General features: G+C 52.6%; 1 protein-coding gene across 1 annotated transcript; it reads right to left on the reverse strand.

Moving 5' to 3' along the window:
* Positions 1–12,420: 12,420 nt before the first annotated feature.
* Positions 12,421–13,221, reverse strand: LOC136455085 (nucleoporin NSP1-like). The gene has a single exon (XM_066455250.1). It carries the CDS (start codon positions 13,219–13,221, stop codon positions 12,421–12,423), a length of 801 nt encoding a protein of 266 aa, XP_066311347.1.
* Positions 13,222–20,945: the final 7,724 nt, after the last annotated feature.

The following is a 20,945-nucleotide window of genomic DNA, read 5'->3' on the forward strand; positions in this document are numbered from 1 at the left end:
CGAAAACATGGAGTTAAAGGCCCATCAGGAAGCATGAGCTTGGTCCGTCCGAAGAAAACAATTTGGCCCGTCTTATACGCAGGGACCTATCCAAACAAACAGTTATCACATAGCCACTGGTCTATCACGTCAATTGACGTTTTCAGATCTTTTGGTACTAGTGTATGGTTGTCAGCGAAGTGCAAACACAAATTGAAAGATACGACGTGATCCGTTTCATTCTACAGGATAATTTCGGTCATGGTTCATTTTCACATATCACTTTCTTTCTCCAGAGTACACAGCTCCACTCCACCTGGTATTCTCTATTCTTCTAACATGTTCTTGGCCATGTTCCTCGTGTCACATATTGACAAAAAGATCTGCAATTCTACATGCTGCAACACAGCTGCAACTTGCAAAAGCCGGAATAATGCGCTGAGATATCAGTGTACAGATTCGTCTCGTAGCACAATAAGCTGAGGGGTTTGGCTCGTCATTGTACCTGAAAATCCCGATCCATTGAGAATATGAAATGCAGGAGTTTGTGTAACCAAGTAACAGACCATCTGAATCTGAATATATCTAAAATCAACCGCTATCAATACACGCGCCGGTGGAAGGCCTGGGCTCGTATTAAAGCCGGCTCTGTTTCGCTGCGAAAGAAAAATACTCTAGATTCTCGTGGACGTACACGTGGGTCCACTAGAAAAATCTGAATACCGTGTGGCTACAGTCATGTCCTGTTTGGTACAACTTATCTGAAAAGCGTTTCCCAGATAAGCTGCGCAAATAGAGTAAAAGCGACGATCAAAATAAGCTAGTCTGATTTAGCTTCTGCTTTTTAGTACAGATGAGAGCTGTGAGAATAAACGTGGTCAGAATAAGCTGCTGAAAAACGTAGTATTTGACTTTTTCAGCTTATTTTAACCATAAGCAGCTTATAAGCCCTGTACCAAACACGCCATGTGAAAAGGATTCACGGAGGACATTTTGTCCACACTTGAGCCGATCAAAGAAAAAAATCTAAAAAAATAAAAAGGAAAATAAACAGTATTTAACAGTGTTCCGGTAGTGCGGAGGAGGCAGGGATTCCCGACGCGTTAAAAGAGTAGTCACATCTTTCGACTGTTATCACTTAGCAGCTTATCATAGGCATATATATCTGCTGATCAGTTGGAAAACTTGTTGCTGTCAATAGATGCACATGAATATCCTTGCCGGCTGCAGTCAGTCCTGTCATCGCGTTAACTATCGTCGATGAGTATTTCTTAGCTCTCCTGGATCCTGGTATTTCTCGACCCCATATGTATGGCCGATCATGGAGAAAGGCCCGCCGGACGGATAGAATGGTTATTTTTGCTAGATTTTGCGGTGCTTGCAGACTGCTTTACAAGTTACAACACCCTCCATGGCCAAATGTCGTTTTCTTCTCGTATTTTTACTGCTTTTTCTTGAAGTACATGACTCTCAAGCTGCCGCACAAGGCCAAGCCACTTGGTGGCGTGATGCTGCTGGTGCCACGCGATAAAAAAAAATAGCGATACGTATTTTCTTTTCATTATTTTTTTTTCAGAATTTGTACCTATAGTTACTAGACCAGTTGGTCAAGCCTTCCAGCGACGTCTCCTGTGACCAGAGTTCTCCTTGGTCAGGAATTTCTGGTCGACGGTGTGAAAAAAACATGGAGTTCGGGGGTTTTGTTCGGTGGCGTAAGAAATCATCTACCTTAAGCTAAAATAGTCGGCGGTGTGGAAAAAACATGGGGTTTTGTCGGGCTGCGTGAGAAGTCCTCTACCTTAATCTAAAATTGTCGGCGGTGTGGAAAGAAACGTGGGGTTCGGGGGTGAGAAATCATCTACCTTAAAGTCCTCTACCTTAAGCTAAAATGGTCGGTGGAAAAAAAAACGTAGTGTTCGAGGTGAAAAGCCTTCTACCTTAAAGTCATTTACCTTAAGTTAAAATAGCTTGAGGATATCTACTCCGTAGCCTGAGGTTTTTTTTTTCAGAATTTGCAGGGCACGAAACGGAAGCATGTTATTGGAACAGCGTCTCCTAACGAGTAACACCTAACGAAACAGCTAGTGGCCGCTTCAAATATCTATCCGTATTCTTTTCAGGACTTCGGGCGATATTTTACATACGTATTTCTATGTATGTACGTGGACGCGTCGTTAGACCCGCGTATATCTGCTGAATATTGTGCTCTTCAATTATCGTCAGTTGCCGTCGACACGCATACTTTTCTCGACATGTCACTTTCTTCTCCTAATGCAGTAGGCCCGAAGAATTGAACACGCTGTTGCATAGTGTGTCCTGTGTTGCAGCGAGAGGATTAGAGGAAGATTAGGGGATTTTTATTTTTTATAATAATATTATATTAATATAAAGTACTCCTGCTTGGTTGCGTTCCCATCCCGTCAATCTTCAATCTCCGTCGTCCACTGACCACTGACGGAATATTTTTAGGGCACGTTCGGCTGGTATTAAAGTCGGCTGATAAGTCGGCTGAATCTGTTTTATTGTGAGAAAAAAATACCGTAGATTCTAATTGATAAGCCGACTGATAAGTTCAAACGAACGTGGCATTAGGGCCATTGTGTGATCGGACATTGTTTATGCGTTAGGAGCCGGGGTTCGATCAGCAAGTTCGTCATTTGGCTCTCCAACAAGCGAGTAGCCACCAAAAACCTGTCGGCGTCGTCTATCAAAGTTTAGGTCAAGCCCCTGTCGACCTTTCTTTCCAGGGGCAGCAGCTGCACTAGTGCAGATTAAAACTTGTTTTCGTTGGAAACGAGCCATATCGTTTTCTAACAAAGCATCATCATCCAGATGGTTTAGCTTCGATCGCACGGCTGCCGCTGCCCTGAGCTGAACTTCCACACCTTCGCAAAAATAAGCTGCTGACACAACGCACCCACGCGCGCAAAAAAAGAAAAAGAAAAAAAGAAGAAGGTTCAGATTTGGCCCGTGCCGCGTCGACCGGTTTCCCACTGCCGATCAACTTCCATAACCGTGCATGGTGCATGATCAAACGTGCTTTTTTCGATCAGTCTATGGTCGCGTTGTTTTGGTCACACACATCATGCGATTTGCGAGGCTTGCCGTTGGTCACACAACAGGACAACACAGCAAGTGGGAAAAAGGAAGTGATAACGAAAGAATACGGGAGCTGCGAGAGCATACACCACACACTCTCCTTAATCTTGAGAGGGACCATCATGCAACTTGGTGTGTGCACTGTGCAACTTGTTTGACGAAGCACCGGAGATTGGCCTGCTGGGGTTGCCAAACTGCGCACGCCACGGCGGCACTGCCATCCACTTGAGTCGTCTCTCGTCTCATCGGCAAGGCAACGGAGGCATAAACATTTGGAGAAAACACGCGTGCCGCGTGCGCGCGTGCGCCCGAGAGGAAACAGACAAACCAGCAGGAAAAAGCGGCCAGACAAGGGGTACGCGCGAGAGCAATCGGACGGATAGGCACGGGCGCGCGGCCACCGTTCTCAGCTCTCACCCGGCACACCACAGACGCGAGGTGAGCAGGGAGGGCCGTGCTTGTCGCGCAGGCGGAGTCCGTTCTTATCCACTCCGGCGCGGGGAGCCGAAGCGGCGCGGGCCCAGCCGGGTCAGGCCACGCGGCGGAAGCTGTGCGGGCGATCTTCTTCATCCACGTCGACACGGTCAAGGCCTTCTTTTATCCTCCTCCCCGTCGTCCCTGATCCCTCCCCGACCTCACCCGGCGTGACCATACCCGGCCACTACTTTTATTATGGAAAAATTGGTGGCGTAGCATCTAAAGATCGTGATCTCCGTAAAATACCACTAAAAGTTTAGTGTTTCGTAAAATACCACTCAAAGATCGAACCGTGAATTGAGAGTAACATTCTGTTAAAATGAAGTCACGGGAGTGACGAAAGCCTTCGTCGTGCCCATACGCGATGTTGTCACGGATGCCCGTCACGAACAGGAACGACTCCTGCGGCACCCACCACCACGTGCAACGTCCGCAAGTTGTGCTTGCGCACGTCCTTGCCGGATAGGATTATAGGAGCACGCACGAGGACGTGGGCTCGTAGAACCGTTGCACCAGCGCTAGCAGGTTCCAGCGCCCAGAAGCACACGTCCTTGCCGATTTAAAGAAGCACACAACCAGCAGCAGGTTTCGACGGCCAGAAGCAGCGCATCGCCTTTGCCACCGCCAGACCATGGCCCTGTCGACGGCTTAGACGAGACTGACGAGGCGCCGAGGATGACGCAGCTGCTGAGAGTGGAGCCGAAGTCGGCCTTCCACTTTAGGAGCACACCATCGGTAGTGCCAGCTCGATGTGGAGGCGCCACAGCTGAGCGGAGCACCTCGGAGCGCGAGTGGTGGACTGGTGGGAGACGTCCGCGACAGGCGTGGGCAGTGGCTTGGAGCGCCAGGAGACGCCCACCAAAGCGGGGGACAGGATCTGACCGAGTGCGTGGCGATGCCGCCGACCAAGACGCGTGCGATGTGCACAAATGCGTCGCGCCCGTAGCTCACGCCTGGTATGGCAGGGAGCCCGGTAGAGCAGAGGAGGATGAGTAAGGCAGGTCGTTGGGATGACGCAGTCGACATGGACGAAGACGGAGTCGACGAGCAGCACGACCGTGTGGAACTGGCGTGAGACGAGGGCGGAGCTGCCAAGCGCCTTGATGTCGCCGATGCGGTTGAGGATGTCCTGCTGCAGGGGCCGTCCTCCTCCTCCTCCATCCCACGCATGTTACAAGCACACAGATCGGGTTCGGGGAGAGGCGTCAGCGCGGGGCAGGACCGAGCGGGGCGAGAGCCAGGACGATAAGGACATGCGCATACACGGGCGCTGCGAAACGTGGTGCCGGTGTGGCAGAACCGCCCGGAATAACACACATTCGGAGACGCTCGTCTTCCACTAGACAATAAGTACCCCGAAAGCAAGGTACATCGGATAGATTCTGTTGAGCACACCTCAAGGAAGAACTCGAATAATCCACGTTTTCCTCTAGGATCTAATAATGAGAACAAGTTTATAATACTTAGTCTATTTTATACAACCAGAGTTCTTAGAAATACATTATTACAGTACCAAGTTCAGAGTGCGGAATTTAAACAGCGGAATTATAATAAACATCTAACGGTAGAATACCAGGATCCGTCTGTGCCCACCAGAAGAATCCTCCACATAACAGCTACTCTTCAAGCTGCACCTACAACAGGGTAAATAAACCCTGAGTACACAATGTACTCGCAAGACTTACCCGACTAGTAGGAATAATTTTCCAACTCCAAAGGATATGATAACCTTTTTATGTTGCTGGGTTTTCTTTTTGCGGAAAGCAATACTAGTAGTGAATCCTTATGTATGTCTCTTATCAGCAATCATGATTGGTTCATTATCTAACCATTCTAGGTAAGCACATATTCTACTTTCAAGCAAGAGTTGAGCAAACATATCCATTTCACCACCTTTCATCTTCCAGTTCTTACTACGGTGCTAGATTGTAGACAAGTCGTACCGGATTACCCGATGATTCGTGAATCAATGTGCCTAGCTGGGTACCTCGAAACACACGCTCCGCTTGTACCCCAGGCACAAGCAGGACCAACCCATCACTCTCCTATCAAGGGGTCCAGGTCCCCGTCCAAACTTGGACTCCAAGCCTCCACACCTAAGTCTTGGACTCAGTGTGGTGCTTAGACCTCCACCATCCCCGTCTCTAATCAATCAGTTCGGAAAGAGCCAAAACCCACGATAAGAGAGCAACGAGCCTTCCCTGCTCCCATAAATAAGTATGTGCTCAGGATAATAAGTCTGTGACTTGACTAGAATCTAATGCAACGACCAGTCCTTAACCGACACGGACAGGGAAAATAGTGTAACCAAGCTATGCCCCGTTGACCACGGAACACATCCTCCTACACCCACCAATACCCGTACCATATCCCTGCCCGGTCTCCATTTCTTTTCACCATTTTATCATGAGAGTGATAATAATAATCACCTATTGTGAGTAACGGCAGGTTACTCACGCTACTAAAAAACCTAAGCATAGCAGGTACTCGGCCTAAGCTAGTAGGACTCATAGGTAGGTATATCTATGCATGTAGTTTCAATATAAATGTTGTAACGTAATTGCACATCATATATATATTTTTAGTGATTATTCAAAATAAGGGTTATGCACCAGAGCTTGCCTTGGGCAGGCGGGGTGTCAGCTCAGTCAGTTCATGGCGGCTCTAGGACCTCCTCCTACATAAGGATCTTCTCCTCGTACTCTTCAATTACATCCTCGTACTCCTGCTCGCCCTCGGTCAACTCATTTTCTACATGCATGCAATGATGATGCAACGCTCAATTTAAGGCAACAACAGTTCTTAAAATAAGAATACATCTACTAAGCCACTAAGCAAGCTCTAATGACTAAGATACCAAGCTAATCATCATTCCCATCATATTTTAAGGCTACAAAAATTACAGTGAGCACATAATAATACAATGAACCTACTATAAAAATTCATGGACAAAACTATTACACATTTGCCAGAAAAATCCTACAAATATTAACCTAATAGTACTAAGCTCTTTCAAATGAATTAATATACCTAAGCATCAAGTCAGACATGTATCCACTAATCATACCATCAGGTAGACAATATTTTTAGGAACTAAACATAATTTATTTCATCATTTTTTGACATCTATTTGAATTGATATGATTTTTCAAAGTCTAGCTCAGAATCTAAAAATAAAAACCTATTTCTATTTTCTAGAAAAGGGAAAAACGAATTCAACCCGCATGGCCCACTAACGAACAACGCGGCCCACACACGCGCGAAGGCGGCCCGCAGCGGGGGAGCCCGCGGGCGCGCTGACCAACTTGCAAAAACGCCCTCGCGTTCTCCAATAATACTACTAACACTATGTGCACTATTTGAACAGACTACAATTTTGCAACAAAACCCTCGCCCCATCTTTCCTTCACAACAGAGAGGTCCACGTCCTAGCCGCACACGTCGGCGTGGTGGACGATGACACTAGTGACCCTCACCGGCCAACCAGGACCTTCCTCGCCCTATCTAAAGGACCGATGCTCACCTAGGTGCAGACGTGAATCGATGGGCGGTGAAGAGACAAGCGGGGGCATGCCCAGGAGCTCCCTCTGCGGCGACGGCCAACCTGTGACGGCGGCAACCCTGTTCTTGTGAGCTCTACCACCAGAGAGGAACTATGGACAGCGGATGAGCGTTAGGGTCTGTCAGTGCAGAAAGTGACCAACTAGTAAAAATTTGTAGTTTTGCTGTACGTTGTGATCAGAGGTGGCCTAACACTTAATGACACATGATTTATACTAGTTCAGGCAACGTGCCATACGTCCAGTCGGGGTCGGTCGGTGACTTTATTCCTGAGCCCAGGTGCTCGAAGTCTATAGTGGGGTTACAAACGAGAAGGAGAAAGGAGGGGGTATACAAGAGGTTCGGATGGCTCCGACCGGAAGGGCTGCAGTCGGAACTTAGTGGTCCTGCGGTTGTAAGGGGGTGGTGTCGATCTCATGAGTCTGAGCTTTTGTGAAGTCGATCTCCTTTGGTTGGAGGGAGCGCATCCCCTTTTATAGATGAAGGGGATGGCTTTTATAGGTGAGAGGGAGAGAGTACAGATATTTCTAAGCCTTGCTGCCTACGGTGATGAAAACTGGATAATGGTTGAAGCCCCCCAATACTATTGATGTCGCTGTAGGATGTCAGATGTGCACGGGGGTCGAGCTATCTTCTTCAGGAAGGATGGATGCTGGTACCTGCAAATACTTCCGGATGCCTAGTGGCATGTGACGAGCCACGCTATGTTCACCCGGTATGGCAAATCCTGGAGCCCATACCATGATCGATGTTCAGAGACATGCGGGGGGCTTACCATATGGGAGTTTCTAGCGGCCCCTACAATACTTTGTGTCAGGGTGGCTGCAGAGCATAGTTTCGTGCAGGGTATGGTCCCTGGTACAGTGGTTTTGACTTGTGAGCCATGCCTTACCTTTCTCCGCATGTCTTCTGGTTCCCTCCGAACGGGGAGCCCCCGGTCGGATGACTCCAGTCGGCTCTTAGTGCATCGGTCAGCGAAGAGCGGTGAGCAGGCTTCCTATGAGCCCCGGTCGCGGGGTCAGAGTCGCGGGGTTGGAGTAGGAAGCAGTGTTTTTGGCCAAGCCTTCCGATTGGAGAGACTGCTTGGAGACGGCTGGTGCCTGAAGCGAGTGCTCCGGTCGGAGAGGTGGGCTGAAGAAGTTGACGAGCGAGCGCTTGTTCTTAAGGGTAGACCTTCCGGTTGACGATTGGACTTCTCTTCTGGCCCGCTGTGTTTTAGTTTTTTGGGCCAGCCCATGAAATATATGTTGTTTTCCTAGGCTAAGCCCGGGCGTGGAAGACGGTCCTCGAGGGACCTCAGGTTTATGAACCCGACAGGAGCCCCCAAGCCCTCGGGCGATTTGAGTCAAATTGTCCGGGGGATTTTTGTCTTGCTGGCGGGTGCGCGCGAGCGCACCCGCGGGTGTAGCCCCCGAGTCCCCAGGTGGTTCGGGCGGAACCGACTGGGGGGTTTTGTGTTGTGTCTGTGGGTGCGCGTGTTTTGAGTTTTAAGACGTGATTTTGTTTAACCATGGCGTCGTTGTGCAGCCGAGGTGTTTTTAAGCGCGGGGATTGGATTGAGACAGAACTTATTGATCCCGGGGTCGATGCGCGCCGGGGATCGGACGAGGAAGTTTAGTTTTGGATGTAACAGAGTTTGATCTTTGGCGTCGGTGTACGCCGTGGGATCGGGTAAGGTGGAGTCGTGAGTAGACCCAGGCGTCGGTGCTCGCCGTGGATCGAGAGAGTTAGTTTTTAGTTAGTGAAGCCGTCTGAAGTCGTTACGCGAGTTTTGGAGTCACGGTCCTAGGAGCCATAGCCAGATGTCACCGATCCTGTTGACGTGAGTTTAGGAGTCGCGGTCCCAAGAGCCGTAGCCAGATGTCACGTATCCCATCGATGCGAGTTTAGGAGTCATGGTCCCAAGAGCCATAGCCAGATGTCGCCTATCCCGTCGACGCAAGTTCAGAGTCGCAGTCCCATGACATTTAAGCCCCCGAGCCTTGTCGGGCCTTCGTGGGGGGTTGTGAGTGGTTTTGCGCTACCCCATCTGGTTCCTCACAACTGGAGGGGCTGAGTTTCGTCGCCTGTCCCGATCGCTCGGGCTCGAAGACTAGCTCGGTGAGCTCGCTAACGGGTGTGATCGAGTAGAATCTGGGTTCGTCGTTCGCGATGGGGTCAGCATAGCCCTCTTGTGGCATTCCACTACTCCTTTACCTGCAACCCAGCAGATGCCTAGGTCATTTCGTAGAGCGACCTGGGTGGCCTAACGGCCTCCCCTCGATGGGGATTCTGTGGGTCTGGCGAGAGGTTCAGGATCGAACGAGAAGGTTGAGGTGACCCAGTTTGCCAGATCGGGCGAAGGCCGCACGATGCTCATATATGGTTTTCTCCCCTAGCTCTGTTTGGTTGCTCATGTCAAATGAGGCAAGCCACCACTTCGTGGCGCAACACGGAGCATTCTAGTGCATTTCGCTGCATGTGCGATGCTTAGTTCTCGAGCCCTCGGGCGGTTCATGCCCTAACCATCCGGGGGATTCAGGCGTATGGAATGAAATGTGCGTATGGATGTATGAATGTTTTTAAATTGAAATATAGGGGCTTTGATAGTGTTTTACCTTGAAGACTGGAGAGACGGGGTTCATCGGGCTCCAGTCGAAAACGTCCGTCCGGGACCTATGGTTGTCAATCATGGGTTAGCCCTCGTGTGAACAGTTTTGTATTTAATGAACATATGCTTACCTTGATGACCTGAGAGACGGGGTTCACAGGGCTTTAGTTGGAAATGTCTGACTGGGACCCGTGCTCGTCATTCGAGACGGAGTCGGCATGGCCCGCATGGGGCGCCCCTTCGCTTCCTACCTGTATCTCAGGTGCTTATCCTGAGTGAATCGATCGACTCAGGAGGCCGGTTGATCTATCCTAGGTGACTCAATCGACTCAGGGAGGTCTGGTTGTCTCTCGGCGGAGATTTCGTGTGGTGGTGCCTGCACGACTGGAGTGATGGAGTTCGAAGAGCTCTAGTCAGAAACGTCTGACCGGTACCTACACTTGTCAATCGTGGGTTAGCCCTTGTGTGAACTGTTTGTATTAATGAACACATGCTCACCTTGGTGACCTGAGAGACGAGGTTCGAAGAGCTCCAGTCGGAGACGTCCGACCGGGACCTTGGTGACCTGAGAGACGGGCTTCGAAGAGCTCCAGTCGGAGATGTCCGACCGGGACCTGTATCTCAGGTGTTTATCCTGAGTGAATCGATCGACTCAGGAGGCCAGTTGATCTCTCCCGGCGGAGATTTCGCTGTTGGGTCTCTCTAGGTCTGGCCTAGGGAGACGGGGAGTCGCCCGCGTGTGGTGGCGCTTTGGCTTTCGTGCTCGGCACATGGTAGTGGTTGATCGTGTGGTAGTGGTGGGCCATGGCCTGGTCATGTCCCGCCTGACCAGGAGCCATTTCGTCGTGCTGGACACGACCCGTCGGTCAGGGGGCGTTCCATCTGCATTAATGGGAAAGAGAGAAATTCTCGCTCCGCCGTTCCGCCTTCCCCGATTGGCGCGTCCTTCCCTAGCTGCCGTCCCTTTTCTTTTAAGTAGGAGCAGGGAGAGGTTTTTGTTCCATTCTTTTGTCTGTTCTTCTTCTTCCATCGCCCTCCTTCTTTTCTTGCTATGAGTGTTCCTGAGAGCCGCGACGGTCTCTAGGAAAGAGAAGGGAGAGGGTGAGAGCAGAAGAGAAGAACTTACTGATTCTTTTTGCAATCCAGGGTGAGGATGCCGGACTGGAAGTCGTCCACCGTGAGGAAGTCGGTGCTGGAGGCCTTCGTCCAGAAGGGGTTTCTGCCGCCGCAGGAGGTGGCGCACTAGAGGGTTCTCAGAAAGGAGGAGTTCCCGCAACCTCATTTCGATGAGGTGGTTTCATTGCTTACCTTCCACTAGTGAGGTTTGGGATACCCCACGCACTGGTTCCTGCGCGGGCTTCTCAACGAGTGGGGCCTGGAGCTACAGCATCTCAATCCGATGGGGGTGCTGCACCTCGCCGGATACGTTACTGTCTGCGAGGCTTTTCTTGGGATGGAGCCGCACGCAGATTTCTTCCGGTGGCTCTTCTCCCCGAGAGCCTTGACGGCGGGGGACTCGGCTAAGATTGCGCCGATGGGAGGATTCACCCTGCAGAGGAAGCCGGGCGTGGGAGACTCATATCCTAGGTACCTCCCCTGTGACTCCAATCGAGGGTGTCATGGGGAGTGGTTCTACATTAGGAATCCAGTGACGGCGCCATTCTCGGTGTTCACCGGTAGGAGGCCGGAGAAAAAAGAAAGTTGGTCGTGGGGCTACGCCAAAAAGGAGAAGCACAAGGTCGGAGTCATCGAGGCGGAGCTCCGAAAGCTCGTGAAGAGCGGTCTCAATGGGGTGCGGGTGTTTCACACCCTGTACCGCCGCCGGGTCGTGCCGTTGGCGGAGAGGGTGCGGCCGATGTGGATGTACGACGGCCTCATGGACCCGGACCATACATCGTCGGAGGATCTGCTGGACGACGAGGTATGGAGTCGCATTGGCCGGGTGCTGCAGCTGAGGCCCATGGAGAGGGTCGAAGGGAGGCCCATAGCTTTCAACTCTTCGATCGTGTCCCGCCTGGTTTGTTCCCTTCTCTAATCTGTGCATTTTTCTCTGCTTTTCCTATTTCTTGATTGGGGGTCGTACGTTCCGTAGGGGCTCGAAAAGTACAAGTCCTGGCCGCACCTTCCCAAGGGGCCGGAGGGCCAGGCCCAGCAAGCCACTCAGAAGGAAGCGGCAGACGCCCGGAAGAAGAAAAGAACTGAGGAGGTTTGGTGGAAGGAAGAGAAGAAGAAGGAGGTCGCCCGGCGCATGAGGGCCGGGGAACGTAGGAGCGACGTCGAGTTGGAACTCGTGTCGAATGACCCTCCTACAAATTTGGATGACATGGTCTTCTCCGAGGAGGAGAGTTGAGAGGTCGCCGTGACCTTGGCGGAGCGTCGCAGCCCTACGGCGATGTCTACTGGTGGTGAGCAGGAGGCCGCATGGCGTGTGGTGGTTCCTGCATCGAGGAAGCGCGTAGCAAGTGCAAACGTCGTTGGTGAGCAGGTGGTGAAGTGGCCACGGTCACCGCGCCCCTTGGGGGCGTCGCCGATCCCGTCGTCGTCTGTGGCGGGCGCTTGTGCGGCGACGGAACCGGTGCCAATGATGGACTTGCAGCCGAAGGAGGCCTTGCCTGTCATAGCTGTAGTCGAGCAGTCTGGGTGGTCTAAGGGGTAGACTGGCACCCGATCGATACGCGACTTGCAGTCGGAGGATGCCCCGCCCGCTGCTCTAGTCAGGGAGTCCCGAGCCGGGGGTCGCAGCGACCTGCAGGCCAGGCAGGAGCCGGTCGGGATGACTCCGACCCCATTCGAAGCGAGGGGGCACGGGTCGCAGCCTGGGAGCGGTTCTCGGCCCATAGGTCCATGGTCGTCGGAGCCTGCCTTCTGGGTCGTGCCACTCGCCACCCGGTATGTTTCCTTGCTGCTTTGATTCTTGCTGGTTGAGTCTTTGTGGAGTGTGGCTTACCCGTGATTTTTGTTAGCGACCGGGGGATGCCGGGGTTGAGCATCGCCCCGGCCTCCGTGTAGGAGGTTTGGAGGCCCACACTGCAGCGTGTGGCGGTGAGCGAAGGTGGCAGCGGGGTGGCGGCAGCAAGGCCTTCCCTCCCGGCGGTGTTGCCCCTCGAGGGGGTTGCTGATAAGGCAGTAGTGGCGGCGTTGGTGTTGGCAGCGATCCCAGTGCCAACGGCGGAGGTGACGCTCGTGGCCCCTTCTTCAGCGGTCGCAGTGGAGGAGATGAGGGAGAGCGAACTCCCTATCTCACCGGGTGGAGAGCTGCACGACCTATCCTTGCCGTCGGAGCCGAAGGCGTCGGTGGGAAGCGTGGTCGGGATGGAGCTGGGATGCCCGACGGCATCCCATGCGAACGTGGTGGTGGAAATCTCGTCTGACAACGAGGCGTATACCGTGGTGGAACCAGTGGTGTCACCGTGGGAGCTGTTGGTGGTCCGGTCGGAGGGTGGGCCCTCCGGTGGTTCATCGGAGGGTGACCTGGAGTGGCCCTTCCCCGAGGACCCGTCAAAGGCGAGGTTCATCCTCCAGGATTCCCGAGAGTGCCAGCTCTAGGAATTTTTTGGCGGACAAGGGCATGCCGTGGTGTCCGAGCTCACCGAGCTGTCCATGAAGCTGGAGAGCGCCCGGAAGCAGGCTCAGTTTGCCCGGTAGCTAGTTGAGGTCGACCTGTAGCTTGCCGCGGAGGTGAGTTTTTGGTACTTCTCCTTGCCCTTCGAATCTTTCATCGGTTGTTTTTATAACGCCTATTTTTCACAGGAAATAAGAAAGGTGTCGTCCCGCAAGTCTCACTTCCTCAGGGCGGAACACGCCCGGATGGCCGAGCTTGAGCGCCGGGTGGAGTTCGCTTGCCACAAGTCCTAGGTCCGAGCGGCCGAGGCGGCTATGGCATGGGTGGAGGAGCAGCGTGTGGTAGAGCGGGCGACTGCGGCCGAGCAAGGGCTCGAGGCGGCGAAGGTTCGCCAGGCGGAGGCTGAGGTAGGGCTGCGCACGTCCCTAGCGAGCACCGAGGCGGCGCTCCAAGAGGCCTTGGCAGCCCTTGAGCCGTAGCGAGCCACCCTGGAGTCGGCACAGAAGGCCCTAGAGGTAGAGCAGAGGGCCCGGTCGGAGGTGGATCGGGAGGTGCTCACGCTCCAAGACTAGGTGGTGGGGATGGAGGACGCGAGTGCCCGGCTGCATGAGCGGGTGGCTCGGCAGGCAGAGGATCTCTCCACCCTTGAGGCCTCTCGCGTTGGTGCATACCCTTTTGTTTTCTAGTGGTGTTGATTTTTCCCTTAGCCTATTTCTGAGTTTATCGCCCTTTCTGCAGAGCTGGGTGAAAAGGTGAAGGCGCTGGAGCGAGACCTGGAGACGTCCAAGGCGAGCTTCAGCTGGAACGCCGAGGAGCTGGCCAAGTCCCGTGAAGAGCGACGGGCTCTCAAAGGGGATCTTGACCAGATCCGCAACGTTGCCCGGCTTGTCGTCTCGGAAATCTTTGGGTCGGTACCAAGTACCAGCGCTACCACGGTCCAGCTGGCGGAGGTCCCAGACGCGGTCAAGGACCTCATCAGGAGCGGGCTATTTTATGGAGCGTCGGGGGTGCTGACCTCGGTGGCAATGCACCACCCGAACCTGGACTTTGATGCTATCTGCAGCGGGTATGATGAAGGTCTGAGCATGGAGGACATCCAATCCATCGAGGTGAGCTTACTACCGTCGAGTGGGTGGTGGATGTTCGCCGTCAAGACATGGCCCGAAGCATGCGTGGAGAGAATGCTTCCGAGCCTGCGGATAGCCCGGAGCCTGGTTCAGGGGGAAATGTCACCTCGGCCTCGGTCGAGCCGAACGTCTTACCGCTAGGGGGTGAGCAGCCTACGCCTTCATCGGTTGAGCCGCCAGCAGATGCCGCGGGGTCGGTTTAACACCTTTTTTTAAATACAAGTAGTTAGTAAATGTAAGAAGTTTAAGTTCGTGGGGGGGGGAACCCCTGTGTAAAATGTTTTTGTGTGTTTTAATGACTGCAATCGGTTTTTGTTTTTGTGATGGAGTTGCTCCATTCAGGGAAGCTTGTTCCCTTTCGTTCCTTAGTTCTCCCTTAGCATAATTTTGTTTTAAATTTCTTTCTATCTCGTACCTACCCATTTGTTCCGTAGGTCGCAATTTTGTGAGCCCGGGGCATGGCCCGCGAGGCTCGGCCGGTCGTAACCGTAGGAAAAGGCGGGGTGCGATCAGTCGGAATGTTCTAAAGCAAAGTTACGTAAGGTAAAACAAAGGAATGAACTACCCTTCTGTTTAGGTAGGAAGGAGTTTCTTCATACAAAAGCAAAAGAGTGCTTAAGGTAAAAACAAAAACAAAGGGGTAGTAGAGCCCCCTAGTGGAGCCCCCGAGCGCCTCGAGCCGAAAAGTGTTCGGGTCGGGGTGCTCTTATAGGAGCATTCGCTAAGTAAAGGTAAGACTGAAACTTAGGAAGAGAAGAAGAGACATAGCTGTTCCAAGGTCGTCGGAGAGAACATCGTCATCGTTGTCCTTCAGTCGGTAGGCTTCCATTCGGATCCCTTCGTGCTCTAGTCGTCTGGATCCTTGTCCGCTGCGCCCTCTTCTTTGGTCATTGCCTCCTCGCCTTTTTCTTCCATTGGCCTGCCAGCCTACCTCAACAGGTGCCTAAGGAGCCGACAGTCCTTATAGAGATGGTTGACGGGATAGTTGTGGTTGGTGCACGGGCTCTCCATGAGATCGTGGAAGTGGCCCAGAGGGTCTTGTTGGGGCTGTGTGCCTGTGTGATCGGCCGCGGTGACCGACGCAAAGTTAGCCGGTTGGCGGCGATCGTTTCTGTTCTTTTTTCCCCTCGCGTGGAGGGGCCCTCATTCTGATCCTGGCGCCTGGCCTTACCTTTGTCGTGGCCCCCGTTGAAGCGTGGTAGAAAAGGTGCTTGCTGGGGGTGTTGGACAAAGGTCCGTGGTTTCAGACTGTCAGGGCTGGGACTCCAGTCGACGCTGCGCGCGTCTTGGTTCGGCCTGAGCCGTGCGTAGATAGGTGGTCGGCACGGGGCGGTCATCAAGTCAAGACAAGGAGTGGTTGTGGTTTCTTGTGCCGCAATCGGTGGTCGAGACGATAATGGGGTGTAGTGCCCCATCTGCTGTGTCCCTGTTCCCCGGACGGGGAGTGAGGTTGCGAGTCGACGTCGTGATACAGAATACTCCGCCTGTTGAACAGCAGCGGTCTCCAATAGTGCCTGAAGGTTCTGGTGGATAGCCCGTCCGCGAGGGTCGTTTGGCTCGGGCAAGTCACGCAGGAGCATTGCCGCGGCGGCAACATTCTGACTGGCTCGAGCGAACTATGGGGGGTTGGTCCCCCGAACCGGAGCATTGCGCTGGGGCTGACGGGCGTGACCCCGAGCACCGCTCGCAGGTCTATGCGCACAGGGCACAGTGTGGTGCGTCGAGTGCGTTGATGCAGTTGGTGGCTGATGCGACCACTGTCGTCGTAGATCCTCCCCATGGTCATGTGTGAGCTCGGGGGTCTCCGCGTGAGGGCCCGATGGGGCGTGGGTCCGGAAGGACTCCGTTACCCCTAGCGGCCGCTCTGGGGCGTCTGCCGCAGCGTATTCCCGGGACCGACAGGGGCTAGGTGCCACGTCGCTGATGCTGGAGCTATCGCTCCCGACGTCGTCATCCATGATGTCGAGGAAATAGGTGGGAGCATAGCTCGCCATCCCCACAAATTCAGACGTGAGAGGGTGCAGCGCCAGCACCTTTTGCAGTCCTCGGGCGTATGTGTCCGTGGAAGACACGAGGCCATAGGGGAACCGGCCATATGGTAGAGCGGGGTTTGAGTATAGAGTTTGCTCGGAATGAAGCGCTAATGCCACGCTGTCGAAGTCGCGCGTCCCGGAGTCGATGGAGGACGTCCCTCCAACGAGTGCCGGGTCACGAGCCTCCTCGCAGAGGTGAAGTACACTAAGCCGGTCGGCGATGAAGTCCAGGCTCCCAAAGCGGAAGGCCTGGGCTGTAACATCCTAATGGGCCAAAGTGGGCCCAATCCAGTTTCAGTATGGGCCGGCGCTACTGTAGCAGAGGGTGTCGGGTACTGTAGCAGATGGGCTCCAGGCTACTGTTCACCAAAACAATGTTCATCCGAAAATGGGCCGGTCAAATTTGGAGTACTGTTCACGCGGTACTGTAGCGTCGTGAAAAACACTGTGCAACCAGGTTTAGTACCATACTGGAAATCCTGAAATCGCCGGATCGACTTAAATACCAGGGCCAGGGACGCGTAGTAACCTTCGGTTAACCGTTTTGAACGAAGCGAGGACGAAAGTTCAAGCGGGTTGCTACGCGGGTGGGACCACTCCTAGGAAGAGTGGGCCTGGGCCATGTATGTCGGGACTGGACGTTACATTTGGTATCAGAGCCGACTCTCGAGGTTTCACGGGCACGTGGGGACAACTGCGCGGGTATGTTGTGTGCATGTGCGTGGGCCCGTCGTGGACACGGCATGGCATACACATGCGCCGGCACGGGGCCACACAAACGTGTTGAAGAGAGGCGGATCCTGGGGTAAATGTCCCGAAAGGGTAAGCTGATCTGGCATTCGACGGGGACGTCGAATCTTTAGGGGGGATGATTGTAACATCCTAATGGGCCAAAGTGGGCCCAATCCAGTTTCAGTATGGGCCGGCGCTACTGCAGCAGAGGGTGTCGGGTACTGTAGCAGCTGGGCTCCAGGCTACTGTTCACCGAAACACTGTTCATCCGAAAAAAAATGGGCCGGTCAAATTTGGAGTACTGTTCACGCGGTACTGTAGCGTCGCGAAAAACACTGTGCAACCAGGTTTAGTACCATACTGGAAATCCTGAAATCGCCGGATCGACTTAAATACCAGGGCCAGGGACGCGTAGTAACCTTCGGTTAACCGTTTTGAACGAAGCGAGGACGAAAGTTCAAGCGGGTTGCTACGCGGGTGGGACCACTCCTAGGAAGAGTGGGCCTGGGCCATGTATGTCGGGACTGGACGTTACATGGGCTGGCTCGAAGATGGGTGAAACCTGCATCCCGGCGGGCGAGAGTGTGGGGAACTCCAGCGAGCCGAAACGAATCGTATCGTCCGAGCCCGCCATGGTGGGGGTGGCAGAGAAATGGGCCATCCGATTACCAAAAAAGTGTTGAACGTACAGCGTCTTCCCCATGAACGGCGCCAACTATCGATGCAGAAAGTGACCAACTAGTAAAAATTTGTAGTCTTGCTGTACATTGTGATCGGAGGTGGCCTAACACTCAATGACATAGGATTTATACTGGTTCAGGCAACGTGCCCTACATCCAGTCGGGGTCGGTCGGTGACTTTATTCCTAAGCCCAGGTGCTCGAAGTCTGTAGTGGGGTTACAAACGAGAAGGAGAAAGGAGGGGGTATACAAGAGGTTTGGATGGCTTCGACCGAAAGGGCTGCGGTTGGAACTTGGTGGTCCTGTGGTTGTAAGGGGTTGGTGTTGATCTAGTGAGTCTGAGCTTTTGTGAAGTCGATCTCCTTTGGTTGGAGGGAGCGCATCCCCTTTTATAGATGAAGGGGATGGCTTTTATAGGTGAGAGGGAGAGAGTACAGATATTTCTAAGCCTTGCTGCCTACAGTGATGAAAACTAGATAATGGTTGAAGCCCCCCCAATACTGTCGATGTCGCTGTAGGATGTCAGATGTGCACGGGGGTCGAGCTATCTTCTTCAGGAAGGATGGACGCCGGTACCTGCAAATACTTCCGGATGCCTAGTGGGGGGGTATAACCCCGGATACCCACGACAGACTACATGGGTTGCACTCCTAGGGGCGGTCTGACCCACAAGATGAAGGCCTATGGTGCACGACACTGCTCGGCAAGCACCACAAGACATCAAGGGCCATATCCTAAAGATACTATGAGATCTATTAGGATACGTTCGATCCCATGATTCATGTAAACATTTATTACTTTCTGGTTGTCTCCTAGATCTAACTGACTTGTAACCCTGTCCCCCAGACTATATAAGGTAGGCAGGGACCCCCTCAAAAGACAGGTAATATCATACGAAGCCAATATAATCCAACAGACCACAGGAGTAGGGTATTATGTCGCTCTAACGGCCCAAACCTGTATAACTCTTGTGTCTTTGTTGCCTTTTTGTTCTTGATTACACGCATCTCTGTCGATCAATCTACCTTCATGGGATACTCCTCGGAGGACTGCCAATGATATTCTATCGATAGTTGGCGCGTTAGGTAGGGGTGTGCGTGCTGTTTCCATGTCGAACAAGATGGTACATTTTGTAGGCTCTTTGTCCCTCCCACAACCCAACCAGATATTCACGATCAGGTCGATCTTCTGGGTCATCAGTGCTGATGAAGATAGAGAGCTCATCAAGCCGGTGTAGATCGATTCTGCGCCGATCACCCCAACACCTACGACTGTAGATCCGATCTCAGAACCACCTCCAAGGTCATCTCCACCAACAACTTGCCGCCTGCTGCCCCGCTACTTGAGGAAGCAGGTTGGTAATGATGATCTGATCGCCTACGACTCCACATACGTGTCCAAGCCATCAAGCAAGCCGCTAAGCGAGTTGCCCCGCGTCGCCGACCAGTAACATAAGGATGACATCGCCCGAACTACTTACTCCGACAACCTACCATGTCACAATGATGATCACCGAACGGTGCCGTGACAGCCACGACCGTTGCCATGACGACAAGCCGGAAAGCTCGAGAGCCGGGCGATTTCGTCGATGCCAACCAGATGTTCTGTCTAAAGCTAAGTCACACTTTAATATTCTTCTAAATATTATCCAATCCTCGTATATCGCCATGATGTTTCTCCGAGCTGTTTTATCCAAGCTTGCTCTCCAAACAATTTTCTTTCATGTATACCATCTGAAAGATGACATACAACTAAGTCTAAGGCAAATCCCCAAAAAGTCATGTTGATGCTCGGTTGTTCCCAGAGATGGCCCTGTCTCTGGCTCCTCCCTACACGTGCACGAGCGTCTGCCCTCTGCGTTATGGGTGGTCGGCAGCGGCTCTATAGCAACGCTTTGTTCTTCCTACACGCACACGGGCTCCACGCTCCATGTTATGGTTAACAAGCTAGCTAGGGCTGGAGACTCAGCTACACACTAACTGGTCGGACGGTTTATATTAAATATAAACACATCTTTAGAATAACACTAAGTGTTCACACCAACTGATCACCGAACTGCATACGCTATTTCATCACCATTGTTGATTCTTCTCTGGAGTTCATATATTTTATTTTTACATCATGCACTACCATTCTACACATTTGTTTTGTAGGGGCACAGCTCAGTCAATGAGCTTACGCTCAGGGACTGGACAAGATGATCATTGTCTAGGTGGTCAGACCACCTATCAGATGGACTTCACCGCCAACCAACTGGTCGGACTGCTCGGCGCTCACTCTTACTTGGCGCTCACTCTCGCTCGGCGCTCACTTTACCGCCGACCAGTTGGTTGGACTGCTCATTGCATGGGCTTCATCGCCAGCTAAGTCGGGGACTCCTCGGTGCTCGGATTCTTCGTGCAAGCATCGTCAGCTAAGCCGAAGACTCCTCGGTGCTCGGGTTCTTTGTGCAATCATCACCACCTAAGTTGGGGACTCCTTGGTGCTTGGATTCTTCATGCGAGCATCGCCAGCTAAGCCAGGGACTCCTCGGTGTTCGGATTCTTCGTACAAAAGTTGCTAGCTAAGGCTGGGGACTCCCTTGGTGGCTGAGTCTTGCTACGCCTCATCGGTGTGCTATCAAGCTGCTCCATGCTATTTGGATCAGGGTGCTGATCTTGGGCAGCACGTCTAGGGTCTTGATACGTGCATGTTAGATGATGTTGGCAAGCTTTTAGATTTATTCTCTTTGACCCTGCTACAAGATTCATTCTTCATCTTCCAGCAGGCTCAGGGACTAAGTGGATACACTTCACCTAGCGGTGAATGTAGCGCTTATTTCTTGATTTACACTCCTTATTGATAGAGTCTGAGTGGCTACACTTCTCCTAAGGAGAAGAATTTTCAAATTTTATCTTGAGCCCCTTACATCCTTCTCTCAAGTCTTACTTGGCTAAGTCCAAGGTCTCCTAACCAGTTAAACTGGTCGGCTTCGATTTCCACTGCTCAGATCACCAGTTAAACTGGTCGGCTTCAATTTTTACCGCCTAGGTCACCAGTTAAACTAGTCGGCTTTGACTTCCACTGCTCGGATCACTAGTTACACTAGTTGGCTTCATGTCAAAC

Source organism: Miscanthus floridulus, chromosome 5 (assembly GCF_019320115.1).
Source record: "Miscanthus floridulus cultivar M001 chromosome 5, ASM1932011v1, whole genome shotgun sequence".
NCBI lineage: Eukaryota > Viridiplantae > Streptophyta > Magnoliopsida > Poales > Poaceae > Miscanthus > Miscanthus floridulus.

Coding starts and splice junctions, on each gene's coding strand:
- LOC136455085 (XM_066455250.1), bottom strand. CDS start 13,221: ATGAACCTCGCCTTTGACGGGTCCTCGGGGAAGGGCCACTCCAGGTCA.